Source organism: Moschus berezovskii, chromosome 20 (genome assembly GCF_049115385.1).
Source record: "Moschus berezovskii isolate FMDL1 chromosome 20, NW_MosBer_1.0, whole genome shotgun sequence".
Classification (NCBI taxonomy): Eukaryota; Metazoa; Chordata; class Mammalia; order Artiodactyla; family Moschidae; genus Moschus; species Moschus berezovskii.
This window is the reverse complement of record NC_142479.1, coordinates 26511388-26534822: the sequence shown is the minus strand read 5'-3', so window position 1 is coordinate 26534822 and position 23435 is coordinate 26511388. Positions and strand designations below refer to the sequence as shown.

Genomic DNA, 23435 nt, shown 5'->3' with positions numbered 1-23435 from the left:
CTCCACTTAAGATCATCATGCATTAGATCCTGGGGGTTGGGAACCCCTGTTTTAGATAATTGGCTGCCTTGGGATGCTATATGTTTCACAGTATATCATAAGTTTAATTTTCTTCATAAGGCAGTTATAATTATATGTATAGATTACCTGTTAAATTGTGTCTGTCTGAGAATAGTAGAATCCCACTTTTTAGAAGGAGAGTAGGGAAGTCTTTAAAAATATGTTTTCAACTTTGGTAGATGACTTATCTTAGAGTCAAAGAGTTGAAGGACCTTTCCTGATAAAGGAGGGAAGATCCGTATCTTAACCAACCCAGGTGTTTTAAGCCAAAAGTTGATAACTCTTTGGCAACATATTTCAGTATAATTTTTGGCCCAGGTATTGAATCATGAGCTAAATTTTTTATTTTCAAAACTTTTATTTAACCTTAGAAGCTCTTCAAACAAAATCTTATATACAAGCCCAGTATATATTAGGTCAAAATGTCTGGTTCAGGTCAGGGTAGAATTTGGGGGTGGGGAGGGGCTTTGCCCAGTTGCTGTCTATATATACACATACACTCCCTCCCTCCCCTCTGCCCCATTCCCACCCCACTAGTAAATGGAATGTACATAAAAGACCTTTTTAAGAAATTTATGTAGTTGATTATGTTTACTTTCTATATTGGGTTGGCAAACTTTGTGTGAATGGCCACATAATAAGTAATTTAGGATTTGCAGGCCACGTGTTTTCTGTTGCAGTTGCTCAGCTCTGCTCTGTAGCACCAGAGCAGTACATTATGTAAATGAATAAACATGGTTTTGTTCCAATAAAACTTAATTTATGGGTACTGAAATGTGAAGTTCATGTAGTTTTCATGTGTCACAATATCTTGTTCAGGATGTGATTTTTTAGCTTACTTACAGGAGTAAAGTATTGAAAAAAAAAAAAAGGGCCCAGTTTCAGGGCTTGCTTTCCTGTACTTGGTTTTACATTTAAGTACCAAAATACCCAAACATCTTTTGTTAGTCTTCATTAACATTCCCATTTGTGTTTGTAATCATCTTATTTAAAAATAACAAGTTGAAAATACCCTTTCAGGGCTGTTTGAAGAATATCTGACATTAGTTGGGTTTATAATTAAAGAAGGGGCACAGTTTTCTGGTGAAGGTGGGGTGGGTGGTAAAGGATGGGACATTCTTAGACTCAGGTTGTTGCTTGACTGCAGGAAGAATTCGGACCAAAGAGATCTGTGAACTTTGCAGTTACAAAGAGAAACAGGTGAAGACTAGGAAACAATGATTTTCTTTGGAAAAGCACTTGGAGCAAAAAAGATTGAATTTCTAATTGTCCTCTATTAGGTTGGTGCAAATGTAATTGCGGTTTTGAACTGAATTTTAAATCATTATAACTAGGTTTGAACACATCTTTATTAATCAAAGTAGAAGCCATTACAATCAACCATTTTTGGCAACAACATATAAGTTTGTTTATTACTGTAGCATAAAAATACATGCTTCCGAATTCAGTGAAGGCTTGGAAAGCATTTTCTGCCTTCTACTGGTTATGGAAGCAATTTTCCCTGCAAAAAGTTGTTGAGATGCTTGAAGAAGTGGTAATTGATTGGCAGGAGGTCAGGAGAATGTGGCAGATAAGGCAAAACTTTGTTGCCTAATTCATTCAACTTTTGAAGCGTTGGTTGTGTGATGTGTGGTCGGGCCTTTTCTGTTGACCAGTGCCAGCTGCAGGCATTGCAGTTTTCAGTGCATCCTATCAGTTTGCTGGGCATACTTCTCAGATGTAATGGTTTTGCTGGGATTCAGAAAGCTACAGTGGATCAGATGGGCAGCAGGCTACCAAATAGTGACCATGGCCCTTTTTGGTCCAAGTTTGACTTGGGAAGTGCTTTGAAGCTATTCCTCAGTCCATCCACTGAACTGGTTGTCTCCAGTTGTCATGTAAAATCCACTGTTCGACGACGTACATCACAATTCCATTGAGAAATGGTTTGTTGTTGCGTAAGAGTTGATGACACTTCAAAATGATTTGTTTTTATTCGCGGTCAGCTTATGAGGCATCTACTTATCAAGCTTTTTCACCTTTCCAGTTTGCTTCAACTGCCTAGTAACCATAGAATGGTCAATGTTGAGTTCTTCAGCAACTTCTCATGTAGTTGTAAGAGGATCAGCTTTGATGATCCTCAGTTGGTCGTTGTCAACTTCTGATAGCCAGCCACGCACTCCTCATCTTCAAGGCTTTCATTTCCTTTGCAAAACATCTTGACCACCTCTGCACTAATGTGTTCGTTAGCAATTCCTGGGCCACATGTGTTGTTGATGTCATGAGTTGTCTCTGCTGCTTTACGACACATTTTGAATAAGAAAATTGCCTGAACTTGCCTTTTGCCTAACATCATTTTCCTAGTCTAAAATAAATGTAAAATAGACAGCAAATAATAATTCATTAGCAAAAAAACATAGTGAGAAATGTACATTAAAGTGTTGTATAACATAATCACATTTATTTATTTAAGAGTGCATTCCAGTATCAAATGGCAAAGTTCCAACAATGCAAAACCACAATTATTTTTGTACGAACCAAATAAAATACCACTGACCTTCTAGTGTACTAGAAGCTTAAGGCCATAATTTTTCTGTGTTTTTAACTTTATCATTGCAGTGAACACATTGCAAAATTACTAAAACTAGATAATCATTTTCCATTATTAGTATGTCATCACATTAAGTAGTGTTTTAGGCTTTCACATCTCAAGTCTCAAAAAGTTATCTTGAATTTTGAATGTTCTTAAGAGTTTTTGAATAGCTTGCTTGGAAATGTGCATGTGTGCTAGTGATAGCCCAGACAGTGCTGCCCAGTAGAAACATAATGCGGGTCAACAGTGAGCTACGTATGTAATTTAAGATTTTCTAGTAGCTACATTTAAAAAATAAGCAAGTGAAGTTAATTTTAATAATAAATTTTATTTATTCTAATATATCAAAAATACATTATCAGTATAAAAATTGAGATATTGCACATTCTTTTTTTCATACTAAGACTTTGAAATCCGTTTTGTATTTTACATTTAGAGTACATGTCAATTTAGATTCTCCATATTTCAGAAGGTCAACAAACAGCTACATATGGCTAATAAATGCTGTATTGGACAGTGCAGCCCTAGAATGATAGATTCTTGGCCTTCTGAAATGTTGATAAGTGCTGAATCCAGAAAGCCTTTTTACCACACCTATAGGGAATGGGAGGAAATAGAACATAAATACTGAAACTTCCCTGTAGTTTGGTGGTTAGGACTTCTTCCAGTGTAGGGGGTACAAGTTCATTCCTGGTTGGGGAGCAAAGATCCCACATGCCTTGTGGCTGAGAAACCAAAACAAAACAGAAATAATATTGTAACAAATTCAGTAAAGATTTTTAAAATGGTCCATATCAAAAAGATCTTTAAAAAAAAAACACAAATACAGCTACTGTTGAGAAATGGGATCTAAATCCACTTGGAATTAATATTAGTCTGGTGTGCTGCAGTCCATGGGGTCACAAAAAGTCAGACACAACTGAGCAACTGAACTGAATGTTAGTCTTCATATCCAAAAAATTACATTCTGGACTACTGGTATGAAAAATCAAACATAGTTTTTTTAAGAACTGATCTTTTTCAACTTTTAGCTGAGTTGCTTTTTCTCTCTGGGTATTGAGTTTTCTGGGAATAAAGATTCCTGTATTGTCTTGTTACTTTTTGGAAGTTTTAGTCCTTGAATATAGATATATTTGGAGTTTTAAAAATTAAATTTTGGAAATAGAGATTCTGTCGAAGAACATTTTCTTTCTTGACAAGCACCTGAAGTTAAATCTGATGTCTTCTCTAAATATGTAATGCTCTAACAGTGAAGGAACCCTCAGTCTACCCTTAAGTAGGCTTCTCGTCATTTTCAACCTGGGACAACCATTTCAGTAGTTGAGTCAAGAATATACAGTTGATTTTCTTATGCAGGGGACACTCAGTCATAAATTTGAGTATGGTTATTTTATGTCTCCAGTAAATACCTCTACTTCTTTACTTTAAAACATTCTTCAGGAATTCTTTGTGTGTACAGTTTTGCTTTTTCTGGGAGGAGAAAAAATTTGTTGTGGCAACATCTTGACTCAGATGTTCATGTGCCTTTGTGTCTTAATTTGCTAGTGAGGCCTTAACTTAGTTTATAGAAAAGGGACTTGTAACTTGACTGTAGACTTGAAAGAAAGATTCGTAACCAAAGGCCTGTCTTCTGTAAGTGATTTGGTAGTGGTACTATCTGAGGTTTGTTTACTGTATTTAATATAATATGTTTCCTAGTAAGGAACTGTAATTAATTGAACTTTCTTAATAAGGAAAGAAAAGTGTTGAAATATTGGAAATTGAAAGAAAGCCCCACATAAAATTATAGGTTATCTAGACCAGTGCTTCACTAACTGTAATATACATATGAACTCCTTGGGGATCTTACTAAAAAGTAGATTCTGATTCAATGGATCTGGGTGCTCTTGCTTTTCTGAGACACTTCTAGGCTCTGCCTTTGTTGCTGTTCCGTAGACCACCTTTCAGATAAGAAGGATGTAGACCAGCGATCCCCAGCCTTTTAGGTACCAGGGACTGACTTCATGGAGGACAGTTTTTCCATGGACTGGGAATTAGGGGGATGGTTTGGGGATGATTGAAGTGCATTACATTTATTGTATACTTTATTTCTAGTCTAATGCTGCTGCTAATCTGACAGGAGGTACTGGTTCATGGCCTGGAGGTTGGGGATCCCTGGTGTAGACCCTTAGTTTTGTGAAAGAGGAAACAGAAGCCAATGGACAATTACTGACTGGTCTGTGTTTTCAAGATTGATTAGTGATAGTTAAGACTGTATACTCTGAGTCTCTTAATTTGAAGACTGGTACTTATATTTAATATACTTACACTGTTTCCATATTTATGGCCAATGTGTTTGAAGTGTTCAGTAATGTTGAATTTTCAAAGTGCTCAGTAATGATGACTTAAGTTTAATTATTATTATATGGAGGAATAGGAAATTATAAACCTATTCAAATATTTATTTTATATCCTTTATATTTTACAGGTAGTATGTCCTTTTTTTTCCCTCTTTATTTGTTCAAAGTTGTATTGCTGGCCAGAATAGGTATTATGGGAACTAGATGATTTATGAAATTGTGTATTTTCCCCCCACTGCAGCCATATATAAACAGTTTGGTTCTTGGTTAAGGTGACGGCAAAATAATTCAGTGGTATCTCTTCTAGCACTTAGTTGTGAAAAATTTCTAAAAAACAGCAACAACTTTATCCTGGGTGTTTTGATGTCCTGACATAGGAATATGGACTTTATATTTTCACTAGTTCCTTTCTCATCATTTCTAATGATCATCTTTGAAGAAATCTGAGAGATCTTATTTCTAATAAGATTTTTAGCAGTTTAATCTCAGAACTCTGTTTGGCTTCCTTTCCCTAAAGAGTTAAGCAGTGATAAAAAGGCCATTTAGAAGTATGGGTTGACAGGAGGGCTTGGGTAATGCTCTGAAAGAGAGGTCTTAGATAACTCGGTAGGAAACTATGCACACGAAAGACCTGAGCTTCACTTTGTCTACATAGCCTTGAAATAGGCTTATTCTCCTTTTTAGATTTCCTGGGTATCAAATAAAAATTAATAGCAAATTGAGATGCTTGTATCTATAACTGTCTACCAGTTGCAAGGGAATTTTTTTTTTTTTAACATCAAGGTAGTTAGAACAGACTTAAAAAATTCTTTCAGAATTTTTCAGAGTGATTTTTCTCAGGATGGCTCAGAAAACCCGTCTCGAGGGCAGGGTTATTATTAAAAGGACATTAGTATATTGGACTAGTTTCTTGGGATATAGTAGAAGATGAGTAGTAGTAGAAAATTAGGTATCACCATCTGAAAACTTTTTGATTATTTTTATGTCCATATCAGCACATGAATCTTAAGAGGATTACATGGTTCAGTTAAGAGAAACAAGCTTTTAATGTATGAATATTTAAAGAGTTCCTTGATAAGAGATTTCTTATATAAAGCTATGCACACAAGGGGCATTGACTTACTGGCAGTGGAAATTGCCACTTAAAGTCATTTCTTGCGGAGTATGTAGCATTCTCTCTGACATAGTCTCCTGATTGGTGTGCAGAGCACTGGGTAGCTTGAATTTCAGCAGTTTTGTGATGAGATCTAGCATATGGCAGTTTAAAGTTAAATACTTTCTGCTGGTGCTCATTTTGCTAGGTATCTGAATGATTTGAATTTTAAAGACTGCTTTCATTCAGTCTCACTTTTGTGTGTATTTGTACCTCTCTTTTTTCCTCATCTCATAAAACCCACTGTTTGATATCACAGTAGAACATAGTGCTCAAACTTTTTCCTCTCCCATTCTGTCAAAATTTTAACCTTGCTTTATATTCTTCTAGTCCTTTTCCTTTTTCTCATATTTAGCAAAAATATCCGCTTGGAAAGAATGTTTGCTATAGTTTAGCATTCTTCCTGTTGTGTCTTCAGTTTAAGTTGATTTGAATAGTATCCCTTTGGCTTGGGGTTGGGAAGATTTTAAAGTAAGAGTATGTTAGATATGTTCTGTAATGCTCTTGAAAAGGCACCCTTGTGGAAATAGATCCTTGGGAAAACATTTAGATGAAAACAACATTTTGAAGTCTGTGAAATGAAATTTACTGGAAAGTTAGAGGTGCTACTGTTTTCCTGGGCACTCTGCTTGAGACAGTTAAGTGTAGATTGAGCCCAGGGCTCAGCACATTAGAGACTTAAGGAAGAAATCATTTCTTCAATTTTTCCTCTGCAGTGGTGGTGACCGCGGTGGCTTCAAAAATTTTGGTGGTAAGTGCTGAGTATCCCAAAATGTTTCAGTGGAAATGCTATATAAATCTAAAAGCCACCAATATCCCGCAGATGTAGTCTAAGCCCTTTCTTATTCTGTTGAGGCTGGTGTGTGTTGTGTGCTTAAAAAAATTATATACATATTTATCTCAAAATATTAAAAAGACAAAGTTGATCTCAAATAGTCCAATGGGTTTCTACACAGTGAATTTGCATGAGAGTCTGTGGTGACCAATGAATGAGACCGTCACTGGATTTTGTCAATAACGTTTTAATAAAGGTAGCTGACATGGTGTTTTTAAATTACTAGGGTTTTCCAATCAGCCTTCACAACCAGAGCTTAACAAAAGTGATACTAGCATAATGCCAAAGTGGCTGGTGCCGTCTGGGACAAGCTTAAGGGAATATTGACATTCATCTTGATTTCTTAAACTTCTAGTAAAACTTAATTTAAATATTTACTTTGTAAATCTGTGATGGTTACTTACAAGGATTTTGAAAGTATTGACTTTTCATGCCTTGGTTATTATTACTGTTTTGAATGATTTCTAATGAGTCGCCTTAAATAGCTTGCTTTTTCTTTCTCTTTTCTTTTCCTTTAGGTCACAGGGATTATGGACCCAGACCAGATGCTGGTAAGGTTTATAATAGTTTGTGACTTTGCCATTAACGAAATGTTAGTTTTCCATTTTTTCAAAGGAAGAATATGTGTGTTTGGAGGAGTTAGTACAGGAGGAAGTTTTGATTAAGCTTCACTTTTAAAGATGTTCCAGCAGGAAAAATTCAAGGGGTTTGGAAAGTTTCCTAAGGAAAATAGCTATTTGTGCTTTCCCCTGCTCCCTCCTCTTGCTTTTGTGAAGAAACACTTGATTTTGTATTGCTCATTAGCATTATCTATTTAATGACTACAAATCAAGAGGATTCGTATCATTGGGGAATTAGAAGTGGAATAGCTGTGTTGAAGAAAATATGTTGGATTAATAGTCTTCTTAATGAGCCTAAGAAACCTGAAATCATATATGAGAGAATTGTCATTCTGGGCAGAGGTCACTGATTTCATGTGCCTTTTTATTTTCAAATGAGGTTCATGGCTACCTGGAGCCTTTTAAAGTTATGATTTAGATACTAAAAATTTGAGTTAAAAATTTTAATATATATTGAAATCAGAACTTTTGTTTTTATTAAGATGCTAAAGTACTGTATATGGATGTCAAATTCTGAATTATCCTTTGATGGACTGAATTTTTGTACATCTTTCTTACTTTGTTGTACTAATCCAAAAGTATGTGAGTAAGGTAAGGTGTGTGTCAAGGTGCCCCTAATAATCTCATGAGTATTAACATATTCTGATTAAGATACATAGATTACATAAGAAGTCCACACTCCAGTATCATTTGTCTCTTATTTATACCCTCTGGTATATATAAAGCTTATTACAATGAATGGGAAATGAGCAATTCTGCTTGGCTGCTTGGAAGTCCAGAGTGTCAGATTTGGGGAATTTCTACCAGAGAACCTTAAAAGTATTGATTAGCCAGAAAGAATTAAAGCCCTCCAAAGAAAGGAATGCTTCTTTGTACTAACTTTCTTCATCTCTTTCTGAACTTGAGTCCTGTATCTGAATTTGAAGAGTAAGATTTATAAGATCTTCCTTAATTGGTCTGTGTATTTGGCAGAGTGTGGACTTGAGCCACTTCTCATGAAATTTAGTTGCAAGAATTGACCTACCAAACAACTACTGTGACCATTTTGCGTGTTTATCATAAGAGGTTTCCTATATTGGTCCTTCTTCCTTTTGGTCACAGAAGTAGTTGAATATTGAACAATAAATTACTGTTCTTGGTTACTAAACAGGATGTAGTTAAACCTAAGCAGTATATAAAATTAATCATATATATATATATTTTTTCCTTTAGATTCAGAATCTGATAATTCAGATAACAACACAATCTTTGTACAAGGACTTGGGGAGGGTGTGTCTACAGATCAAGTGGGGGAGTTCTTCAAGCAAATAGGAATCATCAAGGTGAGTAAGAAGTTGGCTTATGTTGAAAATCTCATAATTATTAACATATTCTGGTTAAGATACATAGATTACGTAAGAAGTCCACACTCCAGTATCACTTGTTTCTTAAAATTCCCTGATGCATGTGCTCACCCCTGGCTGTAGGCCTTTGCTGAATTTGCTAAATACGTAAAGATTTTATTCCTTGCTTGTGTTTACCTTTCTGCAGCCTTCTACAGCTTTGGTTTTCAATCTTAGTACTCTAAACATAGTCTCTGCCTGCCTCCTAAAATTGTGAGAACCAAATGAAATTGTGTGAACATTTTTATATTCTGAAATACCAACATATGAAAACCCAGGTTATTACTAACAACTTTTTATGTTGGTATTTAATGTCTGCTATATATTTTCCCAATATAATAATGCTTTATTTCATAACTTTATTGTACTTAAGTGTCTTGTGCACTGTCTGTTTCATGCATATATTTTCATCTTCAACTAGAAAGCGGCATTTAGAGCAGTGTTAGTAGATTGTGGCATTTGCCTGAAATAAGGTTTTTTTTAGGTGTCTATGGAATTACTTGAATTATTTTTTTTTAATCCCCTTTTTGGGGAGCAAACATTTCTTAAGAAATTATTATTAACACATTAAATATGTAAAAAAAAATTCACATAGTTTTGAAAAGTAAAAATTCTTATCTTCCACTCCCTTCTCAGCCAAATCCAATGTGTATGCCTTAATGGTAATCTATTTGCTTGGTGAACGTTCTTCCTGTTTTTTTTTTTTTTTTTTGGTTTTACAAGGTGAATGTTTATATGAAGCATTATGTTTATTTTTTTGTGGGTTTGAAGAAGTTATATATAGATAAAACAGTATAATGTGTATCATTTTTATAGTTTGGTTTTCACTTAATGTATTTTAGAATTTTCCTTTTCAGAACCTACAGATAACTTCATTTTAATGTTAAGTTGGTAGTATTTATAGTATGGATATGAGAATTCCTTTAAAAAAATAAATTTTTTAATTATCTGTGTGGTTCATCACTTTTTCTTAAAATACTAACACCAGCTTGTTTGTTCCTCAGACAAATAAGAAGACTGGAAAACCAATGATAAATCTATACACAGACAAGGACACAGGAAAGCCAAAAGGGGAGGCAACAGTATCGTTTGATGACCCTCCTTCAGCTAAGGCAGCCATTGACTGGTTTGATGGTATACCTCATTCATTTACTTTCAGTGTGTGGTTTTGATAAATGTTTTCTGGTCTTGAAGTCAAAGTATGTTCTGGTAGACAATGATTATCTTCATGTTTATTTTCTTAGATATTCTATTGAGAATACAGGCCAGAATTCTTACATACCTTTAGAAGTGAGATGAACTGTTTCTTTGTCTAAAATATTTCCTAACGTCATACTTTGTGCTTGAGGCCACCCTCATAGAAATGTAAAGGGTTGGCCTGGTTGACTATATTATTTTAAAATTTAGGTTAATTTCCCTTCAAATGCGATGTTAATATGTACTTAGAAGACTTGTACAATAAGACTTTTTTTCCCCTGAAAATAAGAAAATATGAAAAAGTAGAAGAAAGGAGTAAAGCGAGAAAACTACTGGTATTTCTCTCAGTTTTTTAAAATGTATTTTAAAAATAGGTTTATCATTCTACTTCAAATGTAGTTTTGTCTCATGCTTTTATTTGCTTTTTTTCCTTGACGTCTTATCACAGTCATTTCTGCATGTTGTAGATTTATTGTTTTTGTTATACCTTGTAATGGGGCTTCCTATTCCCTTGTAATGTTTTACCTTGTAGGTGGCGCTAGTGGTGAAGAACCCACTTGCCAATGCAGGAGAATAACACTGCATGTTTACTCTAGTTTATGAGCTAGGCACAGTTCTAAGAACTTTATGTGCATTAACTCAGATCTTCACAGTAACCCTGTAAGATGTACACTTTTATTAACGTCTTACAGATGATGAAACTCAGGCACAGAGAAGACAAGTAATTTCCAGGATCACAGAAGTGCAGAGTTAGAGCTCAGTCGTGTCCGACTCTTTGCGACCCCATGAATCACAGCACGCCAGGCCTCCCTGTCCATAACCAACTCCCGGAGTTCACTCAAACTCACGTCCATCGAGTCGGTGATGGCAATCAGGCTGCACTGTCTTTGAAGAAGTAAATTGTGCCTGATTGATAGGCACTTGTGGTTTCTCCCAGTTCCAAGATTATTGCACCTGTGTCTTCCAATACATAATTGCCTTTTAATTTTTTGCACTAAGCAGATCTCATCACCTTGCTTTTGAAAGGCCAGGTCCATCCTCCCTCATTTTTCTGTTTGTTTCGTAGTTTCTGTGAATCATAAAACTATTTAGCTTATAATATGTTAAAACAGTTACTGTGTTTTTCCCTCATAGGGCAGATGAGCCTCTTACCAGAAACTCCATAGTTCAGATCTTAATTACCAGGTCTTTGTAGAGCTTTTAAAGTATTTATCTATGGTTTGTTTCCTATGTAAAAGAGCTTGCTATACCATTTGACATTGTGGAAGGTTGCCAGTCACAGTAATTAGAGTTTTGCTGAGAGGTCTAAGACTCCTAGATTTATAACTGTTTTATGAATCCTTGGGCACCTTTTTCTGATATGTCTGTTCTCTTGTTTAATATATAAAGTGAAAAGGATAATTTTTGTCATTAAGGCCCTGGGACAGCAGAATATTATGTATAAATAATCACAAATGCACACATTATTTTTAAAGATACTACTTCAAACTTTACCAAGAGTATATGGTAAAAAATGAGTTTCCTTTCTACCTTTTAAGCAACAATAGTCAGTGTATAAGTGGGCATATGTGGGCATATGTGTGCATATGCATGCATGCACACACACACACACACACTCTCTCTCTGTCATTCCCTTAAAAAAAGAAATGGTAGCATACTACATTCATTGGCTTTTTTCATGTAAAAATGATTAGACACGAGCTTTTTTTGCTTAGTAAGAAATGACTGTTTCCCCATGACAAATCTGTTCTATTCAGTAGATTGTGTCATGTTCTAGTACAGTTACCTTGACTCTTGAATGCTACTGTGTTTGAATTTCTGTGAGAACATGTCAGTTTCTCTGAAACTTAAAATTTCCAAAGCAGCTTTGTATTTTGTTGAGAGGTGGAGATGTGGAGTAGCATTTCTTCAAAACTATTTTCATTTTTTTTTTTTTTTTAAGGAAAAGAATTCCATGGCAATATCATTAAAGTGTCCTTTGCCACCAGAAGACCTGAGTTCCTGAGAGGAGGTGGAAGTGGAGGTGGGCGACGAGGTAAGATTCTTGTTGTTCACGGGCTTGGATGTTACAAAAGGGTTTAGATTTTCTGTCTTAAAGTGAGATACAGAATAGAAGATTAGGTAAATAAAGTGTCATAACAACTAAGAAAGTGATGGTAAAAGTTTCTAGAAATCCCTTTGGAAAGCTATATAATGCAGTTTGTTTCACTTGGAAATTAGGAGGCAGTTGTTTAACTGATATCTAATTTGGTAGTTAATCTGACCCGTTTGTGAGTTCCCTAATACAGTTACTGCCAACTTGTTTATTTCTGTTGTGTCTTAAGTTTGGAATATGTTTTCTCACCTAATCTTTATCACTGAGATTCTCAAACTGAGGAGGGTACTGTAGAAAATGGACTTTGAAGATTTTTAGTGCATTATTTGAACTATAATGTACGCCTTGGAGCTTCTTCCATATTTCCTACGTTGACTGAATAAGTAAAGCCCCAAATCAAAAAATCATGGAGTCCTGCCGTAAGAGGTTAATTTTGGGGGAGCTGCCCAGTTACTGATAAACAGTTCTTTCGTCTGGTGCTTTTCCTGTGCTTTGTTAATATCTGCTACTGATTCTTCCCTCCTCTTTACTTACCCCAGGTCGTGGAGGATATAGAGGTCGTGGAGGCTTTCAGGGGAGAGGTGGAGACCCCAAAAGTGGGGACTGGGTTTGCCCTAATCCGTAAGTATCCCATTTATTTTGGTGGATGTAGGAGTTGGAATTCGATTTGGAAGGTGCAAGAGGGGGTTCTGAATCCATTGGAAACTGTTGAGCATTTTATTTTCCTTCCTTCTCAGGTCATGTGGAAATATGAACTTTGCTCGAAGGAATTCTTGCAATCAGTGCAATGAGCCCAGACCAGAGGACTCCCGTCCCTCAGGAGGAGGTAGGGTCAGCCTTCATGGCATCTGCCTGCTTCTGATCTTCTGACTAGCATTAAGGAGGCTTTCCATGATTCTGCTGGCCTTACTGGTTTTCATTTCTACCTTGCAGATTTCCGGGGAAGAGGCTACGGTGGAGAGAGGGGCTACAGAGGCCGTGGGGGCAGAGGTGGAGACCGAGGCGGCTACGGTGCAGACAGAAGTGGGGGTGGCTATGGTGGAGACAGAAGTGGCAGCGGTGGCTACGGAGGAGACAGAAGTGGGGGTGGCTATGGTGGAGACAGAAGTGGGGGTGGTTACGGTGGGGACCGAGGAGGTGGCTATGGTGGGGACCGAGGAGGCGGCTATGGAGGAGACCGAAGTGGCGGCTATGGAGGAGACCGAAGTGGCGGCTATGGAGGAGACCGAAGTGGCGGCGGCTATGGTGGAGACCGTGGCGGCGGCTATGGAGGAGATCGAGGCGGTGGCTATGGTGGAGACCGAGGCGGCGGCTATGGAGGAGACCGAGGAGGCTATGGTGGAGACCGAGGAGGCTATGGTGGAGACCGAAGTGGGGGGGGTTATGGAGGAGACCGTGGTAGTAGCGGTGGCTACGGTGGGGACCGAAGTGGAGGCTACGGAGGAGACAGGAGTGGTGGTGGCTATGGAGGAGACCGAGGTGGAGGCTACGGAGGAGACCGAGGTGGCTATGGAGGCAAGATGGGAGGAAGGTGAGTATTAGAATGTATTTGCTAACGTTTCTCTCTCACTGTTCCTAGATTTTAGAATCTAAGCCCCTTTCATCACATTTTCTTGTCCAGTTTTTTATAACTTGAGTTTCCCATTGTCAGCTCTTTCACTTAGGATGGAGAAGATCCATTTAGTTCCCTACTTAGTAATTTCCAAAAATTTTGTTTTGGAAATTCTTACTTGTGATCTTTGTATTTGAATAATGTATGATGTGTGCATTCTTTCTTATAGCTAAAGATAATTGAGATTGAGAGATGATTTGAAACTGTGAATCAGGGATTCTTAATGTAAGTGAGGGGCAAGCATACCTTTTATAGGGGTGTGCTTTTTCAGTCACACCTGCTACCTAGAAGTTGTTTCTTTGGAGATTGTTACACCTTTTCCAGGTTAAAAATCACTGGTGGTACTGATGGGAGTGTGCGATACACATGAAAGAGTTGAGTAACCAGTGATGCATAATAACTTCAATTACTGTACTAAGCTTCTCCTTATCAGAAAGCGTATAGGACAGCCAGAATTAGTATAGCATAGAGTTAAGAGCACAGAGATTGGAGACAAGACTATCTTCTTTGAAATCCTGCCTCCACCACTTAACTAGCTGTATGATTTTAAGCAAGTTACTTAACCGTTTGGAGCATCATAGTCTTATCTGTAAAATAGGACTAATGGTATTTAACCCTGTTTTGTGGAGTTGTATTAGATTATATTTCAGCTGGCGATGGTAATCACTGAATAATTGTTACCTATTAGTAATTATTATCTACCGAATACTTCTTAGTGTGTGGCAAATCATGTGAAAGTGTCTTTGTATGCTGGAGTTCCAGTCTGTCAACCCCAGAGGTAGATGTACTTTCCATTTTATGGAGTAAGAAATGTTAGGTAACTTTTCCAAGATCACATACTAAGTTGCAGATCCAGAATTCTTACATGGAGGTGTTTGCTTGCCTATTTCAATAATCTACTCTTTTTAGAGTGCTGGAATGGCAAGGTCTCCAACCTGAAATACCATAGTGGTTTAGAGTCTTTATTCTAGATGGAAAATTTTTTAAGAGAATTGGTCATAGCAGAGCTTCTAGGAACTTTGTGCGTCTTAAAGCTGATAAATTAGACATATCGTAAGCACTTTCTAGGAGTAGAGAAATATGCTAGGCATATTGTCATCCTTACAGAAATTTGTCAAGCAGATGCTAGTCAACAGCATCCTGAAGAAGTGTCTGATACTCCCTCTTGGTAGAAAATTAGAATTTAGTCTGGCTCTTTATTTTTCATTCCTAGAAACGACTACAGAAATGATCAGCGCAACCGACCGTACTGATGACTATTTTGAATGTTCCTTTGTCTCTGACATGATCCATAGAGAAATTGCCAGAGTTTTGCCTGCTGCTTTCCTCGTGGCCTCTTCTTGGGTAGTGAAATTAAGTGACATTTGAATTTTTATTTGGGTGGGAGGGTGGGGACAATTTTTCTTTTAGAAATGTCAGTTGAAATATCCCCCTTAATAGTTTCCAGCCTTCTCCTTCTCAACTCTTGAAGCTAAGTGCGTTGTAAAATATTGCCAAAATGGAAAGTGTTTTGTAATACTGCAATAAAGAATGCTTGTTTTGTGGACTTTTGTACATGAGTGCATTGTTCTGTCACACTTAGGGTGCAATTGCAGCAGACTTGAACCCTAAAGAATTAGGAAATGAATTCTACTTCATGAAATTAAAATGTTACTTCCAACAATATTTATTGATCTCCTACTCCGTTAAAAATAGTAGTTTCCAAGCGTGATTGTGTGTCTGAACCATCCGAGGAGATTGTGAAAATTCCAGATTCCTAGGCCTCACCCCAGGTCTGCTGGATTAGAAATTGGTGGGATGTTGGGAGGTAGAGCTGGGAATCTTACTTTAAGATCACCAAGTGATTTTGATATAGTCAGTTTACAGCTGAGAATCATTTATTTAGGGGAGTGTTCTAGATGCTGGGAATATGGAGGTACAAGAGCTAGGTAGAAGAGTTAGGGTTTGACAAACCAGCGTTAAGATATCAATGTACATAGCATGTTATTTGACATTCTTTAAAATATTTTCCTGCCCTTACCAAGAATAAGGCACTGCATCGATGCTGGACATACTGCTTATGAAGCAAACAGATAGTATATAGTTTGATAAGTGCTCCAGTAAGAATAAATGCAAGGTGCTTTGATGGCTGGTTGAAAGGATATTTAACCCAGTCAAGTAGGATTGGGAAGGCTTGATGAGTATTGAAAGAAGACTAGGAATTGGTTAAGTAAAGACGCTGGGGTGAGGAAATGATGTTCCCAGAAGAAAACTGACATGAACAAGTCAAGAGTTAACAGATTGAAGAACAGGCTATTTGCTAGAAAAGTGTATGTAGTGGATTGTGATTGGAAGAAGGAATTTAAGAATAGGCATGCAAAAGTTAAGTTGGAGAGGTAAACCAGCTCTATGATAAGGGCCTTGCATTTCATTTTCCTCTTACCTCCATATGGAAGCATCATTAAAACATTTTAAGCAGGAGAGTGGCCTGACCTGAGTGGCATAAACTGAAAGATAATTCTGGCTGCCTTGTAGAGAGGTTGGATTGGAGACAGTGGTACACCAGGTGAGAGATGATTATGGTCTGAGCTCAGATAGTGACTGGACAAGGAGGAGGTAATAGATTTGAGAAATGATGGGGGGAGTTTGACGAGATTTGGCTGGATGTCAGAAGTAGTCGGGGAAGAAGAGTCAGGTTTCTGGCCTGAGCAGTTAGTTGGGTAGATGTATCAATACCAGTTCAGTTGCTCAGTCATGTCCGACTCTTTGCGACCCCATGAACCGCAGCACACCAGGCCTCCCTGTCCATCACCAACTCCTGAAGTCCAACAAACCCATGTCCGTTGTGTCAGTGATGCCATCCAGCCATCTCATCCTCCGTCATCCCCTTCTCCTCCTGCCCTCAGTCTTTCCCAGCATCAGGGTCTTTTCAGATGAGTCAGCTCTTTGCACCAGGTGGCCACAGTATTGGAGTTTCAGCTTCAACATCAGTTCTTCCAATGAACTTCAGGACTGATTTCCTTTAGGATGGACTGGTTGAATCTCCTTGCAGTCCAAGGGACGAGTCTTCTGCAACACCACAGTACAGAAGCATCAATTCTTCGGCGATCAGCTTTCTTCACGGTCCAACTCTCACATCCATACATGACCACGGGAAAAACCAAGCCTTGACTAGATGGACCTTTGTTGACAAAGTGATGTCTCTGCTTTTTAATATGCTGTCTAGGTTGGTCATAACTTTTCTTCCAAGGAGTAAGCGTCTTGATTTCATGGCTGCAATCACCATCTACAGTGATTTTGGAGGCCAGAAAAATAAAGTCAGCCACTGTTTCCCCATCTGTTTGCCATGAAGTGATGGGACTGGATGCCATGATCTTAGTTTTCTGAATGTTGAGCTTTAAGCCAACCTTTTCACTCTCACTTTCATCAAGAGGCCCTTTAGTTCTTCACTTTCTGCCATAAGGTGGTGTCATCTGCATATCTGAGGTTATTGATATTTCTCCCGGCAGTCTTGATTCCAGCTTGTGCTTCCTCCAGCCCAGCGTTTCTCATGATGTACTCTGCATATAAGTTAAATAAGCAGGGTGACAGTATACAGCCTTGACATACTCCCTTTCCTATTTGGAACCAGTCTGTTGTTCCATGTCCAGTTCTAACTTGCTTCCTGACCTGCATACAGGTTTCTCAAGAAGCAGGTCAGGTGCTCTGGTATTCCCATCTCAGAATTTTCCACGGTTTGTTGTGATCCACACAGTCAAAGGCTTTGGCATAGTCAATAAAGCAGAAATAGATGTTTTTCTGGAACTCTCTTGCTTTTTCCATGATCCAGTGGATGTTGGAAATTTGATCTCTGGTTCCTCTGCCTTTTCTAAAGCCAGCTTGAACATCTGGAAGTTCATGGTTCACGGATTGCTGAAGGTTGGCTTGGAGAATTTTGAGCATTACTTTACTAGTGTGTGAGATGAGTTCAATTGTGCGGTAGTTTGATCATTCTTTGGCATTGCCTTTCTTTGGGATTGGAATGAAAACTGGGCACTGCTGAGTTTTCCACATTTGCTGACATAATGAGTGCAGCACTTTCACAGCATCATCTTTCAGGATTTTAAATAGCTCAACTGGAATTCATCACCTCCATTAGCTTTGTTCTTAGTGATGCTTCCTAAGGCCCACTTGACTTCACATTCCAAGATGTCTGGCTCTAGGTGAGTGATCACACCATCGTGATTATCTGGGTCATGAAGATCTTTTCTGTACAGTTCTTCTGTGTATTCTTGCCACCTATTCTTAATATCTTCTGCTTCTCTTCGGTCCCTACCATTTCTGTCCTTTATTGAGCCCATCTTTGCATGAAATGTTTTGGTATCTCCAATTTTCTTGAGATCTCTTGTCTTTCCCATTCTATTGTTTTCCTCTATTTCTTTGCATTGATCACTGAGGAAGGCTTTCTTATCTCTCCTTGCTATTCTTTGGAACTCTGCGTTCAAATGGGTGTATCTTTCCTTTTCTCCTTTGCTTTTCGTTTCTCTTCTTTTCACAGCTATTTGTAAGGCCTCCTCAGACAGCCGTTTTGCTTTTTTGCATTTCTTTTACTTGGGGCAATAGGGTAGATGTGCTGCTTATTAAAATTTTAGGAAACACTGGAAAAGGAAACAGTAAGATGAAGGAAATGATTTCAGTTGTGGGTAACAGAATTTTTGACACTTGTGAAACTTTCACATAGATACATTCAATAGGCCACTGGGTGTGCAAGTCTGCAACTCCAGTTCAGTGGCTCAGTCGTGTTTGACTCTGTGACCCCATGGACTGCAGCACGCCAGGTCTCCCTGTCCGTCATCAACTCCTGGAGCTTGCTCAAACTCATATCCACCGAGTCAGTGATGCCATCCAACCATCTCATCGTCTGTTGTCCCCTTCTCCTGCCTTCAGTCTTTCCCAGCATCAGGGTCTTTTCCAGTGGGTCAGTTCGTCGCATCAGGTGGCCAAAATATCAGGTGGCAGCTCAAGAGAACAGCAGAATTCAACAGTATTCTCCAGTGATTCCTTACTGACTGCTTTCTCCTTCGCTAACTTTTTTTTCCTTTAATATACATGTATTTATTTTAATTGGAGGCTAATTACTTTAAAATATTGTATTGGTTTTGCATACATCGACATGAATCCACCACGGGTGTATACGTGTTCCCCAGCCTGAACCCCCCTCCCACCTCCCTCCCTAACTTCTTTTTTTATCTTTCCCTTTGCTAACTTCTTGCTCTTTACATGTTAAAAGTTTCTCAGCTTGTTCTGATCCCCTTTCTTCTGTTTACACTCACTTTTATCCTGGGTGAACTCATTCAGGCTGAGTCTTTAAATCCGATGGTAATATGGTGATGACTACACCAAATTTGTGTCTCCAGTTCTGTCTTCCCTTAACTCTCGGTTATATCCAGCTGCCTCCTTGACCTTTCCACTATGTTGTGTTGAACATAACTTTTTTGAAGACTCTGCTGGGACCAGACAGAACATCTCCAGTTTCTCTCTTCCTAGTATTCCTTATCTCAGTCTTCACTATCCATCCAGGTTGGATCAGATAGAAAACTTAACAACTTAGATTTGATTTCTTTTACTCATTCTAATCTTGCAAGTCCTTTTAATTCTGCCTCTAAAATCTAGCCTTGAAACCATCTTTATATTCCTAGTTGTAATCCTAGTATGAGCTATAGTCTCTGGTAAGTGCAATTAGCCCATTAATAGGCCCCCTCCCCCTACAGTCTTGCACCTCTAAAAACCATTTTTCATACAGTAGCCAACAGTATTGTATGTCATGTAGAGACATGTCACTGTAAAGCCCTTTCAGTGACCTCCTATTGTATGTAGGCTATAAATTCCTTACCTTGGCTTCCAGAGCCCTGTGTGATCTGGCCTTTGTCTCTGTGACCTCATTATAGAACATTTATCCATATTAGCCTTCCTTAACCATAGCAGTCCTCGTTCTTAATGGTACCAAATGTGCTTCTGCTTTAGTGTCTCTCTATGTGGTTTGTCTCAGATTCTCTTTCCTCATGTGTACGTGACTGACTGCTTTTCACCACAATGTTGGGTCACATTCCACCCTCCCTCCCAGGCCTTTGCTGGCCTTCCTATCTACAATACTTCCTCTTCCAGTCACACTCACATCACCTCTTGTAATGGCATTATAGTACTTGGCACTACATGAAATCTTTTTGTGGTTAATTTTTCTCCGTTAGAATGTAAGCTCCAGGAGAGTAGGGAGCCTCTTCTCTTGATCACTGTTCTACCCCAGTGCCTAGAACAGTATCAGACACAGAATAGGTAGGTACTCAGTAAATACTGACTAAATGAATCTATTACAGATTTGAGTCATTCATGTATAGATGGTAATGAAAGTGGATGTGACAAAGCAAGACAGTAGTGGTTTTTCCATTCTCAGTGAATACTAGAATTAGCTAGGAACTTTTTTACAAGGCGAAAGATGTCTGGGCTCCAATCCAAAACAATGGAATCTATGAGGCCTGGCACATTTAAAAATCAAAAGCCCCATTTGATTCTGATGGTTTTGGAGACTGTAGAGAGAGAAGAGCCTAGGATGAAACCCTGAGAAACACCAAAATCTCAGAGATAATAGAAGATATGGAAGCAGACTGAATGACCAGTGAGGTGTCTGTGGAACCCAAGGCAAGAGTGGATTTCAAGGAGAGAAAAACTACTGGTGTCATGTGCTCAAGTTGGCCAAGCTATATAAAGACTAGGGGCTTCCCTGATAGCTCACTTGGGAAAGAATCCGCCTGCAAGGCAGGAGACCCCGGTTTGATTCCTGGGTATGGAAGATCCACTGGAGATGGGATAGGCCACCCACCTCAATATTCTTGGGCTTCACTTGTGGCTGAGCTGGGAAAGAATCTGCCTGCAATGCCGGAGACCTGGGTTCAATCAAACCTGGGTTTGATCCTGGGTTGGGAAGATCCCCTGGAGAAGGGAAAGGCTACCCTCTCCAGTATTCTGGCCTGGAGAATTCCATGGACTTATGGCCTGAAGTATATAGTCCATGGGGCCGCAAAGAGCAGGACACGACTGAGCGACTTTGACTTTCACTGTAGAAAACATGCGTTATGTATAGCAACATGGAGTTGTAAATTATCTTTGCTCAGGAACCTTGGTGCCACTCACATTTTGGGTTGGGTAATTGTTTGTTGTGGGGGCTCCCCTCTACTTTGTAGGATGTAGCTGCATCCCTGCCCTCTATAAGACACCAGTAGCAATCCCCAGTTGTGACAACCAAATGTGTCTCTGGACATTACCAAATGCCCCCTGCCGGTGGGGCCAAGGGGGTGGGGAGGAATTACCCCTTCTGAGAATCACTGCCTTAGCAAAAGTGGTTTTGGTAGAAAACTGAACCCAGACTGAAGTAGGGTAATAAATAATACAGAAATGGAGACAGGTGATGTGAACGACGATTTAAGAGCCTTGATTATGAAGGGTGGTTAGAAGTAGGATGAGGTAAGAAGGGGAGACATGTAGACCAGGGATATGGGTTTTCATTTTTAAGATGGGTGGGAATTGATCATGTTTGTGAACTACTTGGAAGTAAGTGGGGATAATTGGTATTTAAATTCCTTGAAGGAATGGCATCCAGAACACTGGAGGGTTTTGCCTCGGAAGAGGAGGAGTTCTTCTTGCATTGTAATCGGAGGTAAGAATAAGTACAGATGCTGATAAAAGGAGTAACAAATGACTAACATTTATTGGGAGCTTACTATGTACCAAGCACTTAATAAGAAATCGGTGTGTGTTAACTCATTTAATTCTCGTAACAATGCTGTGAGGTCAAGAGGTATAGGGAAAAATACTCCCTTTGAAAATGAAATCACAGGAGAGGTGAGTGGTGTAAATGATTTTGATTGCTGCTGGAAGGGACAGGCTCTGAAAAGTTAAGCAACTTACCCAGTATCACATCTCTAGTTAAGTTACAGAGGTCAGATACTGACTAGAGTATCTGGCCTTAGTGCCTGTGCTCTTAAATTAACTACTGTGCATAAGGATTCTTAGAGCAGAGATGGCAAATATTTGGGGTAATTTTCATCTGATGTCTTTTTTTTTTTTTCTCCCAGAATAGAAATAATGGTCTACTAAGAGCTGAGGAGGTAATGTGATAGAAAGTTTCAAGAGACTGTAGGAAATGTGACGAGAACAGAGAACATAACTTGTAGGAAATAGGAAAGTGTTGTCACTCAGCACCCATAAAATTGCCAGAGAGCAATAAGGACTCAGTAAGATAGGAGGCAAGTATTTTGGGGGAACCAGTCTGCGGGTGTGTGAATTCTCTCCACCATAATCAGCAACCCGGTTATAGGATCAGAGGCAATTTGATTCAGGGTTGGGAGTTTTACTAGTCAGGGAGAAAGATGCTAGTGGAAATATGAGACCAGTGAGGAGAGTGGTTGATGGATGGGATCGGGGCTGAGTAGAAATTTATACATAAGAGGGGGCTGGCTAACAGAATGTAGGAAATTCAAGAGCTTAGGGTTATTGATTGATGAGATTCAGAGGACTGGCAGTGGGGATAAAAAGAGCTGGATAGATGGGAGACTTGGGTCAGAAAACATTACAGGTGTTCATGAGTATTTTGGAGATGGAGCCATTCCTGGGAGTGACAAGGGCCAAGTGTGGCCACAGAAATGGGTAGCTGGAGTAACTGGAAGGGAAAAGCCTTTGTAGCTGAGCTTAGGGACCGAGGAGCTGAGGTGTCAAGACGGTTGTCCATAGGGATGGTGATAGCAAGACTTAAGATTCAGGCAGTGAATGAGAGGAAATAGGGAAGTGGGCAGAAGGTGGGGGAGCTAGTCGGAACCAAGACCCTCAGGGAAACAATGACAGGACATCGTGACATTGGAAGGAATGCAGGAGGAGGAACATCTGCCGTTTCAGGAAGAGGCCAGTTCAAGAGCCAGATTTCAGTGACAACACAGAGACGGGTGAGAAATGTTTGAAGAGGTAGAATCCTTCCCCCACCCCCCATTTGTGGGAGTATCTAGAGATCCCATTAGAAAGGGAGGAGAGAAAGGAGGGGTCTTACATTTTGGATGGTGTCCAAAATCAGTCCCAGCAGATCCGGATGGCTGAGAAGCGTGGGCAGTTCAGGCCTCAGAGAAGTTGCCCCAGCTTGGACTAAGCATGTTTCTAACAACACTGGCTCTAGGTAGCTCTAGTACTGGGAAGACTGGAAAGTGGATGGTCCACCAGACAGTAGACGCTGTATGCAGACCTTTATGCTCAGTGCTGTCTTAAATCTGGTGAGGGCTGGTGGAATTAGGATGGCGGGCCTGCTGAGCAGAGACTGTGGTGTTTGGCTGAATAATGAGACACCCCCTGGAGAGATCCAGAAGTATGAAAGAGGAAGGATTGGAGATCTGTGGGCAGAACTTTGCAGGAGTGGAGAGCCTGAAGTATACAGTTAAGGACTCATTTTGTACCCACAGGATGTTAAAGTGTAAGAATGTTAGTTCTCAGTTATATCCAACTCTTTGTGACCCCACGGACTGTAGCCTGCCAGACTCCTCCGTCCATGGAATTCTCCAGGCAAGAATACTGGAG

General features: G+C 39.1%; 1 protein-coding gene and 1 long non-coding RNA gene across 2 annotated transcripts in view; one reads left to right on the top strand and one right to left on the bottom strand.

The window, feature by feature from the left end:
• Positions 1-15250, top strand: part of TAF15 (TATA-box binding protein associated factor 15) — a 31476-nt gene extending 16226 nt beyond the window's left edge. Inside the window, exons 8-16 of the mRNA XM_055400847.2 lie at positions 6841-6875; positions 7478-7510; positions 8792-8901; positions 9966-10095; positions 12101-12193; positions 12793-12874; positions 12991-13079; positions 13187-13784; positions 15079-15250. Coding sequence (XP_055256822.2) covers positions 6841-6875; positions 7478-7510; positions 8792-8901; positions 9966-10095; positions 12101-12193; positions 12793-12874; positions 12991-13079; positions 13187-13784; positions 15079-15118 — 1210 coding nt within the window. The 3' untranslated portion in view covers positions 15119-15250. The remainder of the gene's footprint in view (positions 1-6840; positions 6876-7477; positions 7511-8791; positions 8902-9965; positions 10096-12100; positions 12194-12792; positions 12875-12990; positions 13080-13186; positions 13785-15078) is intronic.
• LOC148774654 (uncharacterized) lies at positions 3214-23197 on the bottom strand. Its single transcript, XR_016035454.1, has 2 exons — positions 22918-23197; positions 3214-3357 (listed from the first exon to the last, which is right to left on the bottom strand). It is a non-coding gene; the product is annotated as an uncharacterized LOC148774654 (long non-coding RNA).
• Positions 23198-23435: the final 238 nt, after the last annotated feature.